Genomic DNA, 18690 nt, shown 5'->3' with positions numbered 1-18690 from the left:
GCTTCCCACCTGGGGCAGACAAAGGTCACTGGCACATCATAAGTGTTTATTGAAATAAATTGAGTACCACCCCCCCCTTCACATGCAGGTGGGCACCCACATAGCTCCTGATAGCTTCAAAGGCCTGGGTGCCTTCCACCCTCCCCACCAGCCCCTCCAACAGGCGCAGATGGTGCCGGTGCCCCCGTACCTCAGTTTCCTCTGAAGCCCCTCTCCCAGCACAGACAGCAGAGAGGAGCAAAGGGCTGAGTCCCACAGACAGGACCCTGGCCATAGCAGGGGTGGCCTTGAAGCCAGAGCCCCTGAGCAGGAATGAGGGGTGTTGGCATGCATTGGGTCCCGTCCGCCACTCCAGGCAGGGGGAGGTGGAGGGGGACTTGTAATCAGAGCCCCCCCCCCCAGCCCCACTGATAACTGGCCAATCCTCCAGAAGCTGGGCCAGCTGCCGGCCAGTGCTGCTGAGGACAGGGGACCGTCTGAAAGCCCCCTCCTTCCAAGGACAGATAGAGGTCATCCCTGGGCCGCCGGGATAGATCCCGCCCCTACCCAGGGGGCTGGCCCCACCCTTCCTTGTGGCCCAGCGACCCAGAGCCTGCACTGCCTGCCGGTTTCTGGAACCCACTGAGGCCCAGACAGGAACCAGAGCAGATGGGGGAGAGTTGATGAACCCTTCCAAGAGACTGCGGGGGGACTCCCAGATGGTGCCTCTCTACCCAGCTAGCGTGAGGGTTCACCTGTTCAGTACCACCTAGGCACTGGTTGGGGGTATCCTGTCCCCCCCCCCCCCAGCTCCCAAGTTTGCTCTGTCCCCAGAGAGGTCTCAGGTGTCCTCTGAGGGAGCAACAGACGTGTGCCCTGTGTTAGAGAGCAGGTCAAAGACCAGGCCTTGAATGGGCCCCAGAGGGACAGATCTGTATGGCTGTCATCTCACCACTGGGACCCACGGGACAGGGAAGGGGAAGGGGAGGTTTTCATCCTCCCTTCCTGCCCCTAAGGTCCTTGCAAAGATCGCGTGGGATGACCATGATGCTTTCTCCGCGCTCCCGTTCAGGAGTGTAGACCGGGAGTCTACCCTGAGTGCGACTTGCTGCAGCCACCTCCCGGCCTCCCTGGGGAGCACGGAGCTCTCCCAGCACACCGCCACCTCGGAGAGCTGGAGAGGGACAGCTCTATCCACCCACTCCTGCTGAGGTGCTTCCTACCTCCCTCAGCCCTGGGACCCTGGCCCCATCTCAGGGCCTCTGGAAGGCAGGCAGGCAGGCCAGGCAGGTGTCCCAGCTCACTGCCGGCCAGCACCGCCGTGGCCTGAGGGCAGAGGGTCAGACTTGACCCAGGTGCCTCAGGGCTCCCAGACCTGTTCAGCCCTGGCCTCTCTGCCCTCTGCCCATAACCTGCCAGCTCCCCTAGGGACTCCGTGCCAAACGTCCTTAAAATTGGATTTATCACCGGGCCCTCTCCTGGGGTCTCCCTTTCTGGGGGATCTGGGGCCAGACCGAGTGACAGGGTGGGAGAGGGCACGTACCCCCCTGAGAGTGTGGGGCCAGGCCAGCCCAAGCTTGGCGCCCAGGCCCCGCCTTCTCGCTGAGGCCTGTGCCCACCGAGCCCGGCGGCCGCCAGCGCCTGGGTGCCGGTGCCTGCCCCTCGCCCTCCCCTAGCTTTTCTTGGCCTCCTGCTCCCTGCGCCGGAGTTTCTCGCGCTGCCGTGCGGCCTTCTCCTGGGCCTTGCGCTCCTTCTCAGCGGCCGCCGCCAGCTCCTTCACCTTCCGCTTCACTAGCGCCCGGTCATGCGAGTTGCTGAGCCCCAGGCTCTGGGGGAGGAATTCAAGGGTGAGGGAACGAGCCCCAGAACCGCCCGGAGCCCTGGCCAACCCGAGCCCCAGGTTCTCTGTGCCCCAGGCGTAAGTTCTCTTCCACCCCCCCCAGACTTGCCTGTGGACCAGACCCCGCAGGGCAAGAATTCGGAAGGGGAGCCTTCGGAAAAGATGCCAGTGGAGGATCTTTCCAGACCCTTACTTAACCCCTGCCCCCACCCTTGGCAATCCTCAGCCCCCGTTCCGCCACTCTGGATTTCAGCCGTGGCACGACCCCAGCACCCCCGGGGCCCACAGAGAGCAGGTGATGTGCCCAAGGTCATACAGCTAGTAAGTAGCCGAGGCCCCTCCCCACTCAGACTTCCTGGGGACTCTCCTCACCACCCCTTCCCCAAGCAGTGTAACAGAGGGTGAGGAACAGGCCAGAAACCTCCCAGCACAAAGATCCAAGGTGCGCCCCCTGACCTCCCCTGACTACCAGCACCCTCCAACACTGAGAATCAGCCAAGGTGATCAGGGAGAGGCCTGGTTTCTTAGGACACCAGGAGACTCGGAATCAAGAGTCAGGTGATACGATAGTCGTGGAGGTCAAGGTCAACCTGGAGACTGCGGCTGGAGCTTGAAGGTCAAACTGAAGACCTGGGCCTGAGTTTCGAGGCAGACTGGGGACCCATGCTAGAGTCTAGAGATCAGGCCATGGACCTTGCCCAGGGGTCAGAGGTCAGGGAATGGCCTCGAAGGAAGTGCAAGGAAAGGTCAGGGTGAGGGGATCCCGATCCCGGAAGGTTGCCTCGGGCTCCAGCTGGATCACGGCTCTTCTCCTCTGACCCACCTTCAGTTTGCTTCCATCCAGCTGCAGGAGCTGGGGCCCATCCACCTGCCGCGCGGCGAACTCAGCGGCATACTGCTCCAGGTTGAGGCTGTGCAGCCACTGGCCCACCTGCTGACTGGTCCAGTGGTGGACAGTGGGGAGAGGTTCGTCCAGGAACTGGGGTGGAGACCAAGGACAGTGAGGAGGGGTGACCCGGCCTGTGGCCCGAACACCCGACGCTCCGAGGTCAGGGCTTACTCACCTCATCCGAAGATTGGGACAGCGTGTGGTAGGGGTAGGAACACTTGGTCTCCTGCCGGGGACCACTGGGGATCTTGGGGCTGCTGCTGGGGGGTGTGGAGTCATCACTCAGGGTGGATTCCTAGACAGGGGGGGTGCGTGCTGAAGACAGCTCACCCGCAAGCCCAAGGGAGCGCCCCCCCCCCCCGCCCCGCGCTCCCAACCCCCTGCCCCCTGTCTGCATGGAGCTGAATCTGGGGACGGGGCACCAGTGCCTCCTATGCATGAACCAGGAGCTGGGCAGGCACATATGACACGGTGACTCACGGGAGGCATCAGGACGTAAGGCTTCTGGGAGCACGTGGGGCTAGAACTGAGGCAGAATAGTTAGCAGGAATGGAGGAGGTGTCACTTCTTACAGGCAGCCAACCAGGATTCCCCCAGGCTAGGTCAGGGGTCCCCCTTTGTGCCTCCCCACCACAGACTCCGGCACCCTGGCTGCTAAGTGCCTGAGTAGAGACCACAAGCTCTCTGAGGCCCCGGGCTGTCTGTTCACTATGTCATCCCAGGGCTCAGCACAAGGGAAGGAAGAGATGCAAGGAGTCCGTGGAGGGAAAGAGGCAACAAGGAAACGCCAGGTCAGAAGGAACTCTTTCTCCCCCGAATTCCCAGCTTTCTGATCTCCTCTGCCCTGGGAGCACATAAGGCACAGCCACGGAACAGGCTTGGAGCCCGGCAAGCAACCCACGCGGTAAGTCCTTCTCTCTTCGTCTTATTCTTTCATCTATTCGACTGGGGCAGCGTGCCTGCGCTTTGGGACAGCAAAGCAAAAGCATGCACTTGAAGCCTTGCGAACCGTGGAGGGCGGCACGAGCATGAGCATAAGCAGAGACTGTTGCTTCTGTCCCCCGGTGTCACTTCTCCCAGAGGGCGGCGAGCTTCCTAAGCACTGGCTAGTCTGGGCCCCACTCATCTCTGTCGCCTCCAGGCCTCACCCCACCACACGGGGAGCCCGGCTCCTAAGACAGGACGTGGGGCTAGAGCCGAGCCAGGGAGGAGACTTAGCCCGAGGGGAGGAGGCCTCAGGCTGGGGGGCGGGGGGAGGGGGGGAAATACACCAGGGGAAGCCCAGTGTTCACTGACGCGTTGAATTCAGTAAATGAAACGACGAAGGAACGGCTCAGAGCGTGAGTGAGCGAACAAGTGAATGAATGAACTCCGAGAACGAGAACGGACGAACTAATGAGTCACCGGATGGCTCCGTGGGTAGACAAATGGACTCGAGGAAGGCCTGGATCCCAGCCCGAGCCAGGGGGAAGCGTGCCCTCGTGTCACCTGAGTCTGGGGCCGGCACGAGGGCAGGAAGGCCACGGGCTCACCTGAGAAGCCGACTTCTTCGGGCTGAAGCCCTCGTGTTTAGGGGAGCAGGCGGGGGAGGTGGTGTTGCCAGAGGACGCCGAGCCCTTGCCGCTGTCTGTGAACCAGGAAAAGGGCAGGAACGGGGAGCCCCCTGACCTGCCGGACCCCTCCACTGACTCCCTGCGGAGAGAGCACCCTGCATGGGTGGGGGCACCGAGCCGAGGGCCGGGCCCACAGGGAACGACGGGCGGAAACCGTGGCCGAGGGGCTGTGGGCACCACTCACCTGCTGCCCATGGACAAGCGGTTGCTGCTCTTGTCCTTCCGGCTCTTGCTAGTGGATGCTCTGCGTAAGGTGACCCTGTGGGGAGGGCAGGCGGGGAGTGGGGCAGGGCGGCCCGCCGTGCTACCCTGTACCCCACAGCCCCAAGCCTTTGCTGCTGGCCCGTTCTCCACTCACCCCAGGTCCAAGAACTTGCGGCGAGTCTTCTTATCCAGGCCGATGGTGGGGCTGGCAGGCTCAGGGGGGCTGGCGTCCCGGCTGTCATCTTTTGGAGAGGAGAGGGAAGGACATTGCCTGTGGGGTGGCTTACCCGCCTCCTTGAGCTGCCAGGGTAAGGTGGTGGAAACCCTTCTGACTTAGGATCAGGTAACTTGGCTCCGGTGCCCTTCGCTAGCTGTGCGACTGAGGACAAATCGCCCTACCTCGCTGAGCTGCCTTTATCTCAGGGGGATGATCACACCTGATCTACAATAACACCTATTTCACGGGACCCGTGATGACAGCTGCCTGTTTCAAGGAATGTGTGCAAAAAGCCTTATGCAACCCACGGACACGTTAGGGTTCAGTTTATCCTGACCAACTTCTAACCAGCCTTCCGATCTTGGCTCCCATGTCACGCCCTCAGAGAAACCTTACAGGATGCTCCCCGCTGGGTCCTTTGGCCCTGCTCCGTGTCGCCCCCGCCACCGCGCACGTTTCTCCCACAGCGCTGATTACAGCTTGTAACCCGCACGTTTAGTTGAGAGATGATTTGATCGCTTCCCCCTTAACCCATAAGGAATTATTAGATGGCCTCTCCCCCAAACTGCAAGCCTCGCGAGGGAAAAGGCTGCATCTGTTTCCCCACCTGTGTGTCCCCAGTGCGCAACAGAGTCTGGTACACAGGAAGCGAATGCGTGAGCCGTGATGTGTCCTCCCCACCCCCCTCCCCCCTCCCCCCTCGCCAAGGTGCTCGGCCCTGCTTGGTCCGCCCGCTGCAGTCCCGGCGCCCGCCAGCAGGGGGCGCCGCCACCGGCCACCGCTCACCTTCGCTGTGCGGCTCCGCGCGCGGGTGGCGGCGCACGAAGCTGGGCGAGCTGTCCGAGGAGGGCGCGGAGCGCGGCGGCGAGCAGGAGGCGGCGGCCAGGCCCTCGTGCGAGGTGGCGTTGTGCAGGGGCCGGTAGCGTGTGAGCGGCGAGGGCGGCGGCTCGTCTTCGTCCAGGCTGCGCCGCAACCCCGGAGGCTCCAGGCAGAAAGAGCCCCCCGCCGGGGACCCCGGGCCCGAGTGCAGAGGCGAGCGCAGCCGGTGCAGGGGGCTCCCGCAGCCGTCCGTCACCTGGAGGAGGGGGCAGCCGCTCACTGCCAACGCTCCCCGCCTCTTCCCCGAGGGGCTGGGAATTTGCTTCACCCCGCAAACTGCGAGGGGGCCCCCTGAAGGGGCTGGCTGGGCCGTGAGATGTGGGAGATGGGCGGGGGGTGGGGGGGGCTTCGGTCATGCAGGCTGGGGTTGAATCCCGCCCTCCTCACTTCCTAACTGCGTGCATTTGTTACTGAACCTCTCAGAGCCTCAGGTCTCTCACACGCATGATGGGAATGATCACACCTTGTGTAAAATTTGACGTGAGCCAGATGTGAATGTTGGTGCTACTACGTCAGAAGTCTGGGAGTGGGGTTTCCCTGGAAAGGTTTGGAGGGATGGGGGGGGGGGGGGCGGGGCGGGCCAGAGGCGGGTGGGTAGGGTACGTGTGATTGGGTGGGCTGCCCCGACCTTGCCTCCGGGCCCATCGGAGCCTTCGCCGTCCTCTGCAGAGCTGGCACTGTCCCGAAGCCTGGAGCGGGAAGGTCGGTGTCTCCGGCCCTTGGCCAGTAGCTGGGCTCGGGCCTTATGTAAACTGCTGTCCAGTCTGACGGTCTCTGGCACGGCCAAGTCCAGGTCTGTGAACCAGGTGGGGGGGGGGGGGGGGGACACAGACCAGACACGTGAGGACAGCAAGCCCAGAGGTCCACCCACCTCAGGCAGCCGCCTGCACTCACACCCCAGACATTCAACCAATGTTTGTGAGTGCCGGGCCCCGGGGAGTACGAATGAGATGGAGAACAGGGTCCCGGACGGTCGCCGGGCAAGCCAAACGTGTCAGCACCTGAATGCGGCCGTGTGGGGCAAACGATCACAGACACCGAGGAGGACAGGAGGGTCCTGTCTGGATGGGTCAGGGAGGAAGCACCAAAGCTGGTCTAAGGTCTGGGTGGGAGTTTACAAGAGAGGAGGTTTGGCAACCTGCTCTCCGCACGGCGGGAGCATCTCCGGGGCACTTGCGGGGTCGCTCTGTGGAGAGGAGGGCTGGGGATGAGGCCGGACAGATCACGGTAATAACAGCTCCCCTTTAAGAAGCCCCAACGACGTGCCAGAAGGTCCACACCTCGCCCCGTCCGTTCAAAACACCCCAGTGAGCGAGGGACAACTATTACGTGCATCGTACAGCCTTGCAAACTGAGGCTCAGGGAGGTCAAGTTCTTGAGGGCAGCCGCCAGCTGGCAGTGGTCCGGGATCCGAGCCTGACTCATCTGGCTCCAGAGACGGGCTCGCTGGGCCACGCCTGGGGTTGGTGCTCAGACACAGCACTGCCGAGAAGGCTCGCAGCTGAGCCGGGACATAGCAGCGGCGTCAGGGGGGAAACCCAGGCCCCAGGAGGCCTGTCTCCGCCTGTCTCCCAGGGGCGGCGGTGCCGGGCTGGGTCCCGGATGTGGAGGAAGACGAGGCAAACCCAGCGGATCATGCAAAATCCCAACTGCTCCTCGTTTTCCTTCTCATCTGTTCCACCTGGGAACGAAGCCCCCGCTCCGCAGCATCTCCAGGCTCGGCACTGGGGTCTCCGGGCAGAAGATGTCCTTCCCAGACCTCAGGATGGGTTAAGACCTTTTCTTCCCCCCCCTTCCCCCCCACGATCTCAGGGTCCCCCATCCCATCACTCATGCCTGCCCTGCCTTCCCTGCTCCTCTTTGTCCTGTCTGCAGACACCCCCTAAGCCACCCCAGTTGCTGGCCTGACTTAACTACCACCTCCTGGTTCACCCCCGAAGCCCGGGGCGCCTCGGCGCCGGCCAGGGGACTTGCCACGTCCAAGGCACCCAGGCTCCTCAAGGAATCCACCCAAATGAACCCACCGCCTTGCCTCGCACCGGCTTCCCCTTTGCTCCTCGGCTCAGCAGAAGGCCCCGTCATCCACCCAGCCCCCCAACTCAGCCCCAAGCTACCCTTTGCCTTCGGCTGTTAGCTCCACTTTCGACATACCTCTAGACACACTGAAATATTTATGGTGAAACGATGCAATGTTTTGGATTAGGTTCAAAATAATCCAGGGGAATAGGAGTGGAGCCTGGCATACACACGGAGAGGAAGGGGAGGGACAGCAGAGGAAGAAGGGGGAAGAGGTGAGGCAGGGAGAGGATGGGAAGTCAGGGAGGAGAGGGGGACACACAGCCTCCCTGGTCCAGGTCACTATCACCTCCTGCCTCAATTATCGCAAAAGCCTCCAAGCTGATCTTCCCTTGTCCTCCCTTTCCCATTTACGGTCTATTTTCAACACAGCGGTGGCCAGAGTGATCCTGATAGAACATGTCAGCCCTTGTCACTGCTCTGCTCAGAACCCTCTGGGGACTTCCACCTCGCACAGAGTAAACACCAAGTCGTCCCAGTGGCTTTTCCAGACTCAGTCCGTGCTCCCCTTACCTCTCTGAGCTTCTCCTTCTCCCCCTCGTGCTCCCTCCACTCCTGGCCATCCCAGCCTCCTGGCTCTTCCTCACACAAGCCTCGCCTGCACCTCAGGGCCTTTGCACTTCCTCTTTCCCTTTCCTGCAAGGCTCTCGCCACGGGTTTCTGCGTGGTTCTCTCCTTCACCTCCTTCAGGTCTTTGCTTTAAATGCTTTCTGTCACCGAGGACTTGACTGACCACTCAACTTATAATCCCCCCCCCCCGCCCCAGAACCCCAATCTCTGTTTTTCCCTATATCATGTATCATTCTCTGGCATGCTGTGTATTTTGCTTAGTTTATGGTCTCTCCAGTCATTAGAATGCCAGCTCCGTGAGGGCTGACGTTCCTCTATTTTTTTCACTGCTCTAACTCAGGTTGGATGCTGGCACATAGTAGGGTCTTGGTAAATATTCTAATGGAAAAGCCGTGGTTCTGTCCATCTGCCTTCTTCACACCTCTGCAACCCGGCCTCTTCGCTCCCTTGGGACTGAACCGCCTGAGCTCAGGCCTTCACCAGCCACCTCCCCGAAGACCCAGCCAGCTGAGCACGGCCTCAGCGTCCTTCCATCCTGAGCTCCCTGCCAACGGTCCGCCTCCCTCCCCACTTGTCACGAGCCAGAAGAAACTTTCTAAAGCGCATTTCTGACTGTGTCCCATAATTGCTTGCTTTTGAAACCCAGGACCGGGCGGGGGAGGGGGGAGGGTTCCAAAGCCAACAACGTAAAGCCCATGCCCCTCAGCCCTCCAGGCAAGGCCGGAGGGGTCCCAGCTCCCCCTTTCTGTGTTTCCCACATTTCCTCTGCACAGCAGGCTCTTATAGGGACCATGGTTAAGAGCCGGCTGGCCGGGGCTGAAATCAGTTGTGCCATTTGCTGGGTGATTCTGGACAAGTCACTTACATTTGGATACTGGCTTCCGCGTCAGCAAGACGGGGTCATGGCAGGAGTATGTTCCTCGCAGGCTTGTGTGAGCGTTAAATCAGATCACTATATAAAGCTGTGCCAGAATGCCCGTGGCTAAGGGCTCAGAGAGCACGAGCTGCGGGTGGCGTTGGCGGGAGCGGTACTAACCTGCCGGCCGCACCTGGGTCCCTGTCTCCACCTGCCTCTGCCTGGGCCGCTCCTGCAGCCCTCCTCTGCCCCACCCCTCCTTTGTCCGGCTGCCAACTCAAATCCATCATCCCGCCGGCCCCGCAGGACCGCTGCCCCTCTGCAGGCCTGGCCCTACGGTCTGGTCGGAAGTGACTGTCCCGTGCCAGTCCACACGCGGCAGAGGGTCGAGCCCTGCGCCGTCCGCCGTGTTCCGTGAGAGCTGGCGCGGGGCCCGGCAGAGAGGAGGTGGTCAGTCAGTATTGAAGCTAAGTCACCCTTTGGGGACCAGCGCAGAGCCGGGCAGAGACGGGCTCAAGACACGCGAAGGTGGTGACGTGCACGCTCCGCACTTAAGTCCTCTGCGGAGCGCTCCGCACCGTGACACGTTTCTTGTCTCGTCGTGTGGCTGCTTCCGTGTGGGTCCCCCGCTGGCCCCCGCACTAGAACGCAAGCTCCTCGAGGGCAGTGACCTTGTCTGGCTTGTTCGGTGCTGTCTCCCTGGGGCCTGGAACAGAGCCTGGCACATGATAGGGGCCCAGTGGTATTTGCGGAAGGGACGAAGGCAGGGGCTGGGGCTATAGGTTCGGTAGCCGGGCTGAGGTCTGGGAGACAGTGAAGCGCTAAGGTGGTAGAGAGAACAGGGAAGAACTTTCCAAGGAGAACGGATGGTGTGGGCCAGTGGAGGCCGCAAGGAGAGGGGACCGGCCCGGACACCGGGGAGGGTGGACCCACGGGGACGGTCACAGTTGTCCAGACGCGGTGGCGGAGGCTTGGCGAGGGGAGAGGTCCTGCCAGAGGACTGCTATTTGGGACCCCAGCCTTGACGCTGTGCCTCCAGTTCCTTAGCTGCCCCTGCTTCGCTTCTGGGGTTTTCCAGAGGGAGCCCTCTGCCCCCTGATCCCTGACACAGACTCTCCAAGCGTTATCTGCAAGCAGCAAGGACTGAACCACAGAATAAGAATGGCTACCACTCACGGGGCTCTCGCTGTGCCAGGCACCGGTTCTAAGTGCTTTCCGATCACTAGCTCATTTAAACTCCCCACAACCCTAGGAGGAAGAGACTCCGGGAATCCCCAGGGCAGCCTTAATTTGCCTCAAGGCCCACAGCTGCCGAAGAGAGGGGCCAAGGTTACAGGCAGTCTGGCTCCGGAGGCTCAGTGTGTAAGTACTCAGCCCGCTGTACCTCCCCTGAGGCGGAGATGGGAGCACCTTGTGAGTCCAACCTCCCATTTTATAGGTGGGGAAACTGAGGCTCAGACAGGCAAGGTTTGGCCAAAGGTGCAGGGGGAGTTCAGGACAGCATCCAGGCCTCCTGGCTCCCAGACTAGTGTTCTCGCTGTTCTGGGACGCCTGGACAGCTGGTGCCCAGCCGCCCCGGCCCAGGGAGAAGGGCCCTTTGCTCCTGACTCTGGGCCACATCAGGACTGCAGGCAGCTTACCTCGGAGGGTCGGAGGGTCGAGGGAGCAAAGGAACTTCTAGGGGGGCTTAAGTGTTTTTGAGACAAGGTGGGGCCTGTCTCTCCTCTGGTCCCTGTTCTACCTGGCTCCCTGGCTTCCCTCCATCTCTGTGTCTGTCTCTCTGTCTCTCTCTTTCTCTCCCCAGCAGGGAGTTAGCCCAGCCCTGGGCACTGGGGAGTCATGAATATTTAATTGCCTTTCGAATCAGGAAGCAGGCAAGGCAGCCAGCTACCTCAGCAGGTCTGGGAGCAGGAAAACGGCAGAGTTGGGGTTAGGGGGTGTTGGGAGGCCCAGAAGCCGAGGTAAGGGGGCGCTCACTTCTGTCAGGCCAGGCCTGGGTGCAGATGGTGAGACCCAAGAGTCTGAGGTCCAGAGGCAGCTAGAGGCTGGAGGAGTCCAGGAGGCAAACCCTTCATTCCACGGGCCCCAGGGAGGCCAGGAAAGCAGTTTCCCAGGAACCAGGAGGCAGGAGTTCCTGGCATTGCCAGGGCATGTGGCCACACAGGGGAGAACCGGGTGAGCAAGAGAGGGCGGGGAGAGGAGGGGAGGGCAGGTAGAGATGAGAAGGCAGGGGAGGAGAAGCTGGGAGCCCCTTGAGGCTTGTGCACACAAATGTGAGTGTCCTGGGCTCCACACCTGCCATCGGCTTCAGGCAACCGCTTCTGTCTCCACCTCTCCCTCCATATTCCTTCACCTTCCCTGCTCCCTGACTCCTCCACCAAATCCAGCTAGGAAACAGCCTTTCCACCCCAGTGCATGCTGGGGACTCGGCCCTGTCAGGGTGGTCTCTCCCCATATCACACAATAGAAAGACTGCAGGGGGTAAATGACGGAAGGAGCAGGTGCGTGCACGCACCCCAGTGTGTAAAGAGGGGGCCAGCCTGGGGGTACAGAGGCTCTGTGTCCTATGCATTTGATTCCCACGCACATCCTGCAGGCTAAGGTCCCTCACTATGCGATGTGGAGGTAACGTGTATCACCTGTGCTGGGGACACCGGGACACGGCACGGTGACTGAGAGCAGGGAGTCAGGCGGTCTGGAGTTCTAGTCTCAGCTCTGCCACTAACCTGCCGTGTGATCTTTAAAGCAAGTCACTGCAGCACTCTGTGCTCTCGGCACCTTGTCTGGACAAAGGGCACACCTCTTAGCATGACTGTGGGGAGTAAATGATATAGCGCATGGGAGACTGGGGTGTTAGCCTAGTACCTGGCATGAGACAGTACTTGATAAATGAAGACCCTTATTGTTGTTGTAATTGGCATAGATAGTAATGACAAAGACCCAGGTTGAAAGGCCACAGAGTGCGCGCGCGCACACACACACACACACACTGACACACACTGAAGTCCCAGAGGGAATCCCCCCAATGCCAATGGCCTTGGATAGAGTTAGAGCAAACAGAACTTACCAAAAACCTCGTCCGCAGGTTCTCGTAGCTTTGAAGAAGCCATGACTCAAGGAAGCTGGGGAGGATCGGGTGGGAGAGAGAGAGAGAGAGAGAGAAAAAAAAAACGACTATGGATAAGAGGTTCAGGTTGGTGGAGACCAGGGAGCTGCCGCTGGCTACCTGCTCCTGGTCTTATGGCCCCTCACCTTCCCTTAGAACTCTTCCTCCAGCTCCTTGGAAAAGAAGTCGCCTGAACCATACTCTGGACTGTGAGAGCTAGGGCAGGAGGCAGAAATAGAAGAGTGGATAGGGGCAGGAGCAAATCCGGGGTGTAGACACAGGCTGAGTCCTATGGTTTGTGGCCAAGCTGATTTGCTGTGTGCCTTCACACGGCTCACTGAACTGCCCCCCTTCACTGTGCTGGGCCTTTCTATCATCACCATTCCCTAAAAACGTTTGACCGTCATAAATTGTCCAACATCAAATCTGGGAGAAATCTTGGGGATTATTAAATCTAATCCTCTCGTTTTACAAATAAAGAAACAGAGGGGAGAGTGACTGTTAAGGTCACTGTTAATTTAAGGTCATGTGGCAAGCCAATGGCCAAATCAGGAGCAGAACCCAGGTTCTTCCATCCATCCATCCATCTATCCATCCATCCACCTGCCCACCTACATAGCCATCTATCTACTTGCCCATCCATCCAACCGTTCACTCACCTATCCACTATCCAACCATTCATTCATCCATCCACCATCCAACCATTCACTCACCCATCCATCCATCCATCCATCCATTCATCTGCCCATCCACCATCCATCCATTCACTCACCCATCCACCATCCATCCATTCACCCATCCACCAAGCATCCATTCATTCGCCCATCCACCATCCAACCATTCATTCGCCCATCCACCATCCATCCACCCATTCATCCACCCATGCACCAACCATCCATTCATTCACCCATCCACCATCCATCCATTCATTCACCCATCCACCATCCATCCATTCATTCACCCATCCACCATCCATCCATCCACTCATCCATCCATCATCCATCCATCCATCCATCCCTGCATCCATTTGCTCATACTATCTCTGCATCCATTAGTTCATCTCTGCATCCATTAGTTCATACTATCCGCCCATCCGTCTTCCCATCTATCACCCAGTCCTACTTCACCCCCCGTCCCCCACCCCTGGTGTGCTCACCACCTGCCTTCCTGAACATGAGCTGTTCAGGAAGCTGGCACCATCAGCAGGGCCACTGTTCTTGACAAACTCACAGTTCTCACAGTTCCAGACAGACTCACAGATGCAGAAGGGTATGAGGAGTACTCACAGCAGAACAGTGGACAGCCAAATCTCTGTGATACATCAAGTATGTTCCGGGAGGAAGCGTGATGGGTAGGGGTTTGGTTTTGTTTTGCTTTGTGGGGGGTGGAGGAAGCAAGAAGGGAGGCAGGTGGGGAAGCAGGATGTACAATGCATCTGAAACTATGTGGGCAGGCTCCTGAGCAGACGTAGGATAGCAGCAGCCCTAAACCAAGGCCTGGGTGTTAGAGGGGAAGGGGAATACCAGACAGGGTGAGAGAGAGAGGACGCTCAGGGGCAGGGGCACACTGCAGGGCTGGAAAACGCCCTCCAGTTACTGCTAACACTCAGGTCCCGTGAGCAATGCAGGGCACTGGGCTAGAAATGCATTTGACAGCTATGGGGAAGCTTGGCCTCGTGCTTGCTGGAGTCTTTTCCAACTTTCCTCTTCTGTTACTACATAGACACCATCTCGCTGGGAGCTGTCCAGGCTTGAGATTCTTAGTATCCCCACTGTACACACGGGAAAACTCAGATGCAGGGGATAAGAGGCAGAATTCAACCTCAACCTGTCTCCTGCTCCTCAGCCCCATCCTGGGTGACGATTTGCAGTTTGGGAGGGTGCGATTGAGGAAAGGCCCCTGCTGGGAGAAGGGAGAGACGTCGTGGAAAGGGAGCTGGTCCACACTGTCTAGGATGGGAGAAACTTCTAAACCACCTCCACCCCTAGCTCCCCTGCTTGGGGCTGAAAGCAGGAAGTGAGGTATGAGAAGGGGTCCTCCAAGAACTCTCGTGCCATTCTTGACCTCTGGGTGCCAATAGCAAAGAAATTCTAGAACCTCTCTTCCTGCCTGAAGGGCCGTCCTGGAAGCAAGGCTGCCCCTAAGAATGAGCACAATTCCCTCATTCAATCACAAAGCCTCATCTGCGCAAGACCTGGCCGACCCCTCCTTCAGAAAGCTGTCTTAGACAGCCCTCCTTCCTCCCATTTGTCCACATAATTTCTAAATCCGCCCTTCCCCAACCACTGGGAAATGGGGGATTTTTCATACTTCACTGATTCCCTAAATAGGTCATGGCTCCCCTGCATCAGATGGGAGCTCCCTGAGGAGAGGGGAGGGTATTCCCCATCCGATTCGGGACTCTCTGAAGAGAAGAACTGCCTCTCCCATCAGAATGGAGGCTCTCTGAGGTCAGCAGCGGTGCCTCCTCTCTTAGACGAGCTGAGAATGGAGATGCCCCGTGTTCTGCACTCCAAGTCCCAGTCCTGGGTGGAGACCCTCTTGTGGATGGAGCCCTCTTTCAGGCACCCTCTGGGGTAGGCCGGGCCTTCCAGTTCACCCTGTGCCTCGTCCATCCTGATTCAGCACAAACGGCTTTCCTTCCCTCCCCTCAACAACTAACTCCCTGGGGTGTGTATGGGGCGACCCGTGGGGAACTCTGGGAAGCAGGGCCATCCAAGAGGTCACCAGACCCCTCTCACCAGAACTGAGCTTTGGAAAACCACCCCCCCACACACACACTCCTACACACACACACACACACACACACACAGACTCATATGCGCAATTTCAACCAGCAACTGCCACAAGGTGGAAATGAACCGGGCACAGGCTGGGGACTGGTGCTACGAGGCCATTCCTTCCTCCCAAAGCTTCCAGTTCCCAGGGGAGCAGCACCCATGACCTTTGACTCTTCTCTGGGAGTAAGGGAGGCTTTCTGGGAGCCCGCGAAAGAGGAAGAGAAAGGGGCACGAGCCCAGGAGGGAAGTGGGAAGTCGGAACAGGGGCAGACAGGTTGATGGAGAGTCAGTCCACAGAGCTGCAGAGCGGAGGAAGAAAGAGCTGGGAAGAGAGGAGTGGGGCCGGGGAAGCAGTGGTGGAGACGGGCTCCCTGGGCCGGGAGTGAGGCCCCAGGAAGGGCTGCAAGGAGAGACCCAAGGGGTGGCTGTCGGGAGAGGGGCGGGCCCCAGCGGGAAAGGGGCCCGGGAAGAGGAGAAAGAGACTAAGACAGAAGTGCGACTGGGAACGGCTGGGAAGGAAAGGCCGGGAGGGGAGGCTGGAGGTGGGGGTGCGGGCAATGGGGAGCCGGAGAAAGCGGCGCCCCCTCCCCTAGGCCCCGGCTGCGGCGGCGGGCGGCGGGCGAGTCGGAGCGCGCTCCCAGCACCGCGGAGGCCAGGGCACCTACCGCACTCCCGGTCGGGGCCGGGCGGCTAGTTTCTCCCCGGTCCAGCCGTCCCACTCCGCGCCGAGCAGGAAGGAGTTAAGCCCTCTCCCCCTCCCCCCCCCACCAGTTTTTTAAAATTAATTTCTCCGGGAGGGAGAGGATTAGGGACACAAATCCCATCTCCGCCCCCTCCCCCCCGACAGCCCCAGCACCCCAGCTCCGCGCGGCCCCCCAGGGCTGGGGAAGAAAGGCCCTATCCGACCCCACTCGGGGTCCCGCCGCGATCCCCAGTGACGCCCGCTCTGCTTCCCGGTCCGCGCCGGGGTCCTCACCTCCAGCATCAGTCATCTTCAGCGTCCGGCGCCGCGGGAGCCCCTCGGGCCCATGGTCCTCCGGGCGCGGGCCAGGCGGGGAGGGGCGGGGGACCGTCACCCCGGCCGCGGGGGGCTGCGGGCGGGCTCGAGCCGCTCCATCCCGGGAGAGGGGCGGGCGCGGAGAGTCCCGGAGCCGGAGGCGATGAGGGGAGCGGGAGACGAGGAGAGGGTTTGCGGGGAGCGGGAGGCGCGGGCGGGGCTGGACCAGAGCCCTGACGGGAGGATGCTCCGTGCGCGCGCGCGTGTATGCGTGTGCGCGTGTGTGCGCGCGTGTGTGTGTGTGTGTGCGTGTGTGTGTGTGAGTGAGAGAGAGAGAGAGAGAGAGAGAGAGAGAAGAGAGAGAGAGAGAAGGGAGGGACGGAGGGAACCACCTCCCCGCCCCGCCGCCCGCCGGGCCCCGCCGGATGCAGGCCCCCAGCCGGGCAGGCCGACACGCGTCGCGTCGCGTCCGCTGGGGTCCGCGGGGGTCTCCCGGGAAGGGGCGGTGCGGGGGGCGCGTGGCGGGGAGGCGGGCGCCCGGAGACAAAGAGCAGGAGGGAGGGAGGGAGGAAGGCAGCGAGAGGGGGCGGAGGCGGCAGGACGGGAGGGAGGCGGAGGCCCCGCGCGGTGGTCGGGCGAGGGGATTCCGAGTTGCAGCTACTCGTGGGGCCTCGGAAGTCCGGCGGGGAGGGGCGGGGGGAGCGGGTGGGAGAGCGGCCCCGCCTCTAGACCCACGGGGCTTCCGCCTCCTCGGCGAGGTCTGTGAGGGCTCCCGATTCATCCATTCAACCGACGTCCACCGAGCAACTTTGGGCGCCAAGGCCTGAGGGCACCGAGGGGAACGGAACCACCAGGGCCCCGGCCCGTCGGGGCTCGCGGCGTTGTCAGGGGGACAGACGAGCCCGGGTGCCGTGAGCCTCGGTTCATAGAGGACACTTCAGCGCCGCGAGTGCGCACTGGAGGACGCAGGCCAGGCCTGGGGGTGGGTGAGGGTGGAGGTGGTGGCGATCCGGCAGACTTCCAGGTGGAGGTGTTGTGTTGGCTAGGCTACCCCTGCCGGGCAGCACAGGGTAGGAGTGCTAGTGGGGCAAGGGGGTGGCAGGCTAAAAAAGGAAGAGGAGTGAGGTTGCAAAGGTGCAGAGGGAGTGCTTGCAGTTTAAACGGGGAGCCATGGGGGGGGGGGCAGTAACAGAGGAATGAGGGGCTCAGATTTGCCTTTTAGGAAGCACCCTTTGGCTCCCCTGTGCAGAGTGGATTGGAGAAGCCAGCTGGAGGCAGGGAGAGCCCTGGTGAGGCCGAGAGGTGAGGGCAGGAGGCCTGAAGATCACAGGTCAAGCTGAGAACTGTTCGGGATAGAGAATGAAAGAAATTGGCCAGATTTGGGGGACCTCTGGCCACTGAAGGAGAAGGAGGCGTGGCTTGAGGTTCGAGTCCTGGAGTGGGGGGGTGGGGGTGGGGGCAGGGATGAGATCACACTTGGAGCAGTGAGCTGGAGTTGGTGGCAGGCCAGCCCCGGGGGGGAAATAGTGTAATAGTCAACAACTAGCTACCATACTGTGATGGCGTAGGAGCCGGGCGCTGTACTAAGCACGTTTTTCCCTGATAGTTAATGTCACCCTTACAATAAACCCATGAGGTAGTTGTTTCTATTACCCCCGTTTTAAGAGGGGGGGAAACAGAGACTTTGAAGAATGAAAGTGGCTTCTTCCAGAGCAAATAGGGGGTCCGGAGCTCAAGGGGGAGCTGTGCAGCCTGCAGGGATAGAGTTCTCCAATGGCCGGCTGGAGTATCTGTAGTCACAGGTCTCTGAGGGGCTGTGGGAAATGGCGTGTTGAGCCCGGATGGCCTGAGGGTTGTGGGTGAGGACAGAATTAATAAGCCTTAAGGCTGAAGTTGTCCTAGGAAATCTGTGGGCATTTTAGGGATCTCTGGGTCTGTCTTTGGAACCTGCCGGCAGGCATGGAGTGTTGGCTAGACTGTGGGGGGCGGAGGAGGGGGCCGGGGACTCTGGGTGACACCCTACAGGGCTGAGTCTGGGATCTTTCAAGAGGACACGATTTTCAGGCATCTGGTGAGGTCTGGGTGATAGGGTGGAGGGAGGGGCTGATTACATAGGCCCTGTAGGGAGTGGGGACATCATGGGTGTGGAACACCAGTGTTGAGGGGTGCGGGTTCTGTGGGAGAGGGTGTCTGCTAGGCCATAGGACCTGGAAGGAGCCCTGTTTCTAATGATGCCTAAGCTTCTGGGAGTTCAGAAAACGCCCTTCGTTTGATTTCCCTCCACTATGGCAAGTGCTGGGGTTGTGGCATCCTGCTCAAGCAGGCGATAGAGCAGGGCCGTGGTAACAAGCCTCACATAGGCCTGCCCATAGCCACTTGACATAGCCCCAAACATGGACGTATGTCATGGTTATGTCACACCTTAGGGCTGGGAGACTCAAAGCAAAGCCACACATAACACCCCCAGCCATACGACACACTTGGCCCACCTTTTGGAACATGCGGTGTGCAGGACCCTCACACAATGCACAGGACAGATGGGGGCACCGGGAGCCCACCATATACACGTAGCCCCAGTCAGACCAGCAGAAGGTGTGACAACCCCATGTCTGCCTTCCCACCCGTGTTGGTCTGGCCACTTCACTTCTTGGGATTTCTTGGCTAGGTTTCCTGAGCAGGGCCTC

The 18690-nt window shown here is 60.4% G+C and overlaps 1 protein-coding gene across 1 annotated transcript; it reads right to left on the bottom strand.

The window, feature by feature from the left end:
* Positions 1 to 25: 25 nt before the first annotated feature.
* Positions 26 to 16546, bottom strand: SAMD14 (sterile alpha motif domain containing 14). Its single transcript, XM_045488452.1, has 10 exons — positions 15986 to 16546; positions 12191 to 12245; positions 6250 to 6416; positions 5529 to 5817; positions 4680 to 4767; positions 4506 to 4580; positions 4241 to 4400; positions 2884 to 3003; positions 2643 to 2798; positions 26 to 1807 (listed from the first exon to the last, which is right to left on the bottom strand). The coding sequence occupies exons 2-10, from the start codon at positions 12231 to 12233 to the stop codon at positions 1652 to 1654; spliced, it is 1254 nt and encodes a 417-aa protein (XP_045344408.1). The 5' UTR covers positions 12234 to 12245; positions 15986 to 16546; the 3' UTR covers positions 26 to 1651.
* Between the last annotated feature and the right edge of the window lie 2144 nt (positions 16547 to 18690).

This window comes from Leopardus geoffroyi, chromosome E1, assembly GCF_018350155.1.
Source record: "Leopardus geoffroyi isolate Oge1 chromosome E1, O.geoffroyi_Oge1_pat1.0, whole genome shotgun sequence".
Classification (NCBI taxonomy): domain Eukaryota; kingdom Metazoa; phylum Chordata; class Mammalia; order Carnivora; family Felidae; genus Leopardus; species Leopardus geoffroyi.
Note: the sequence above shows the minus strand (reverse complement) of the source record. Positions and strands in the feature narration are given on the sequence as shown.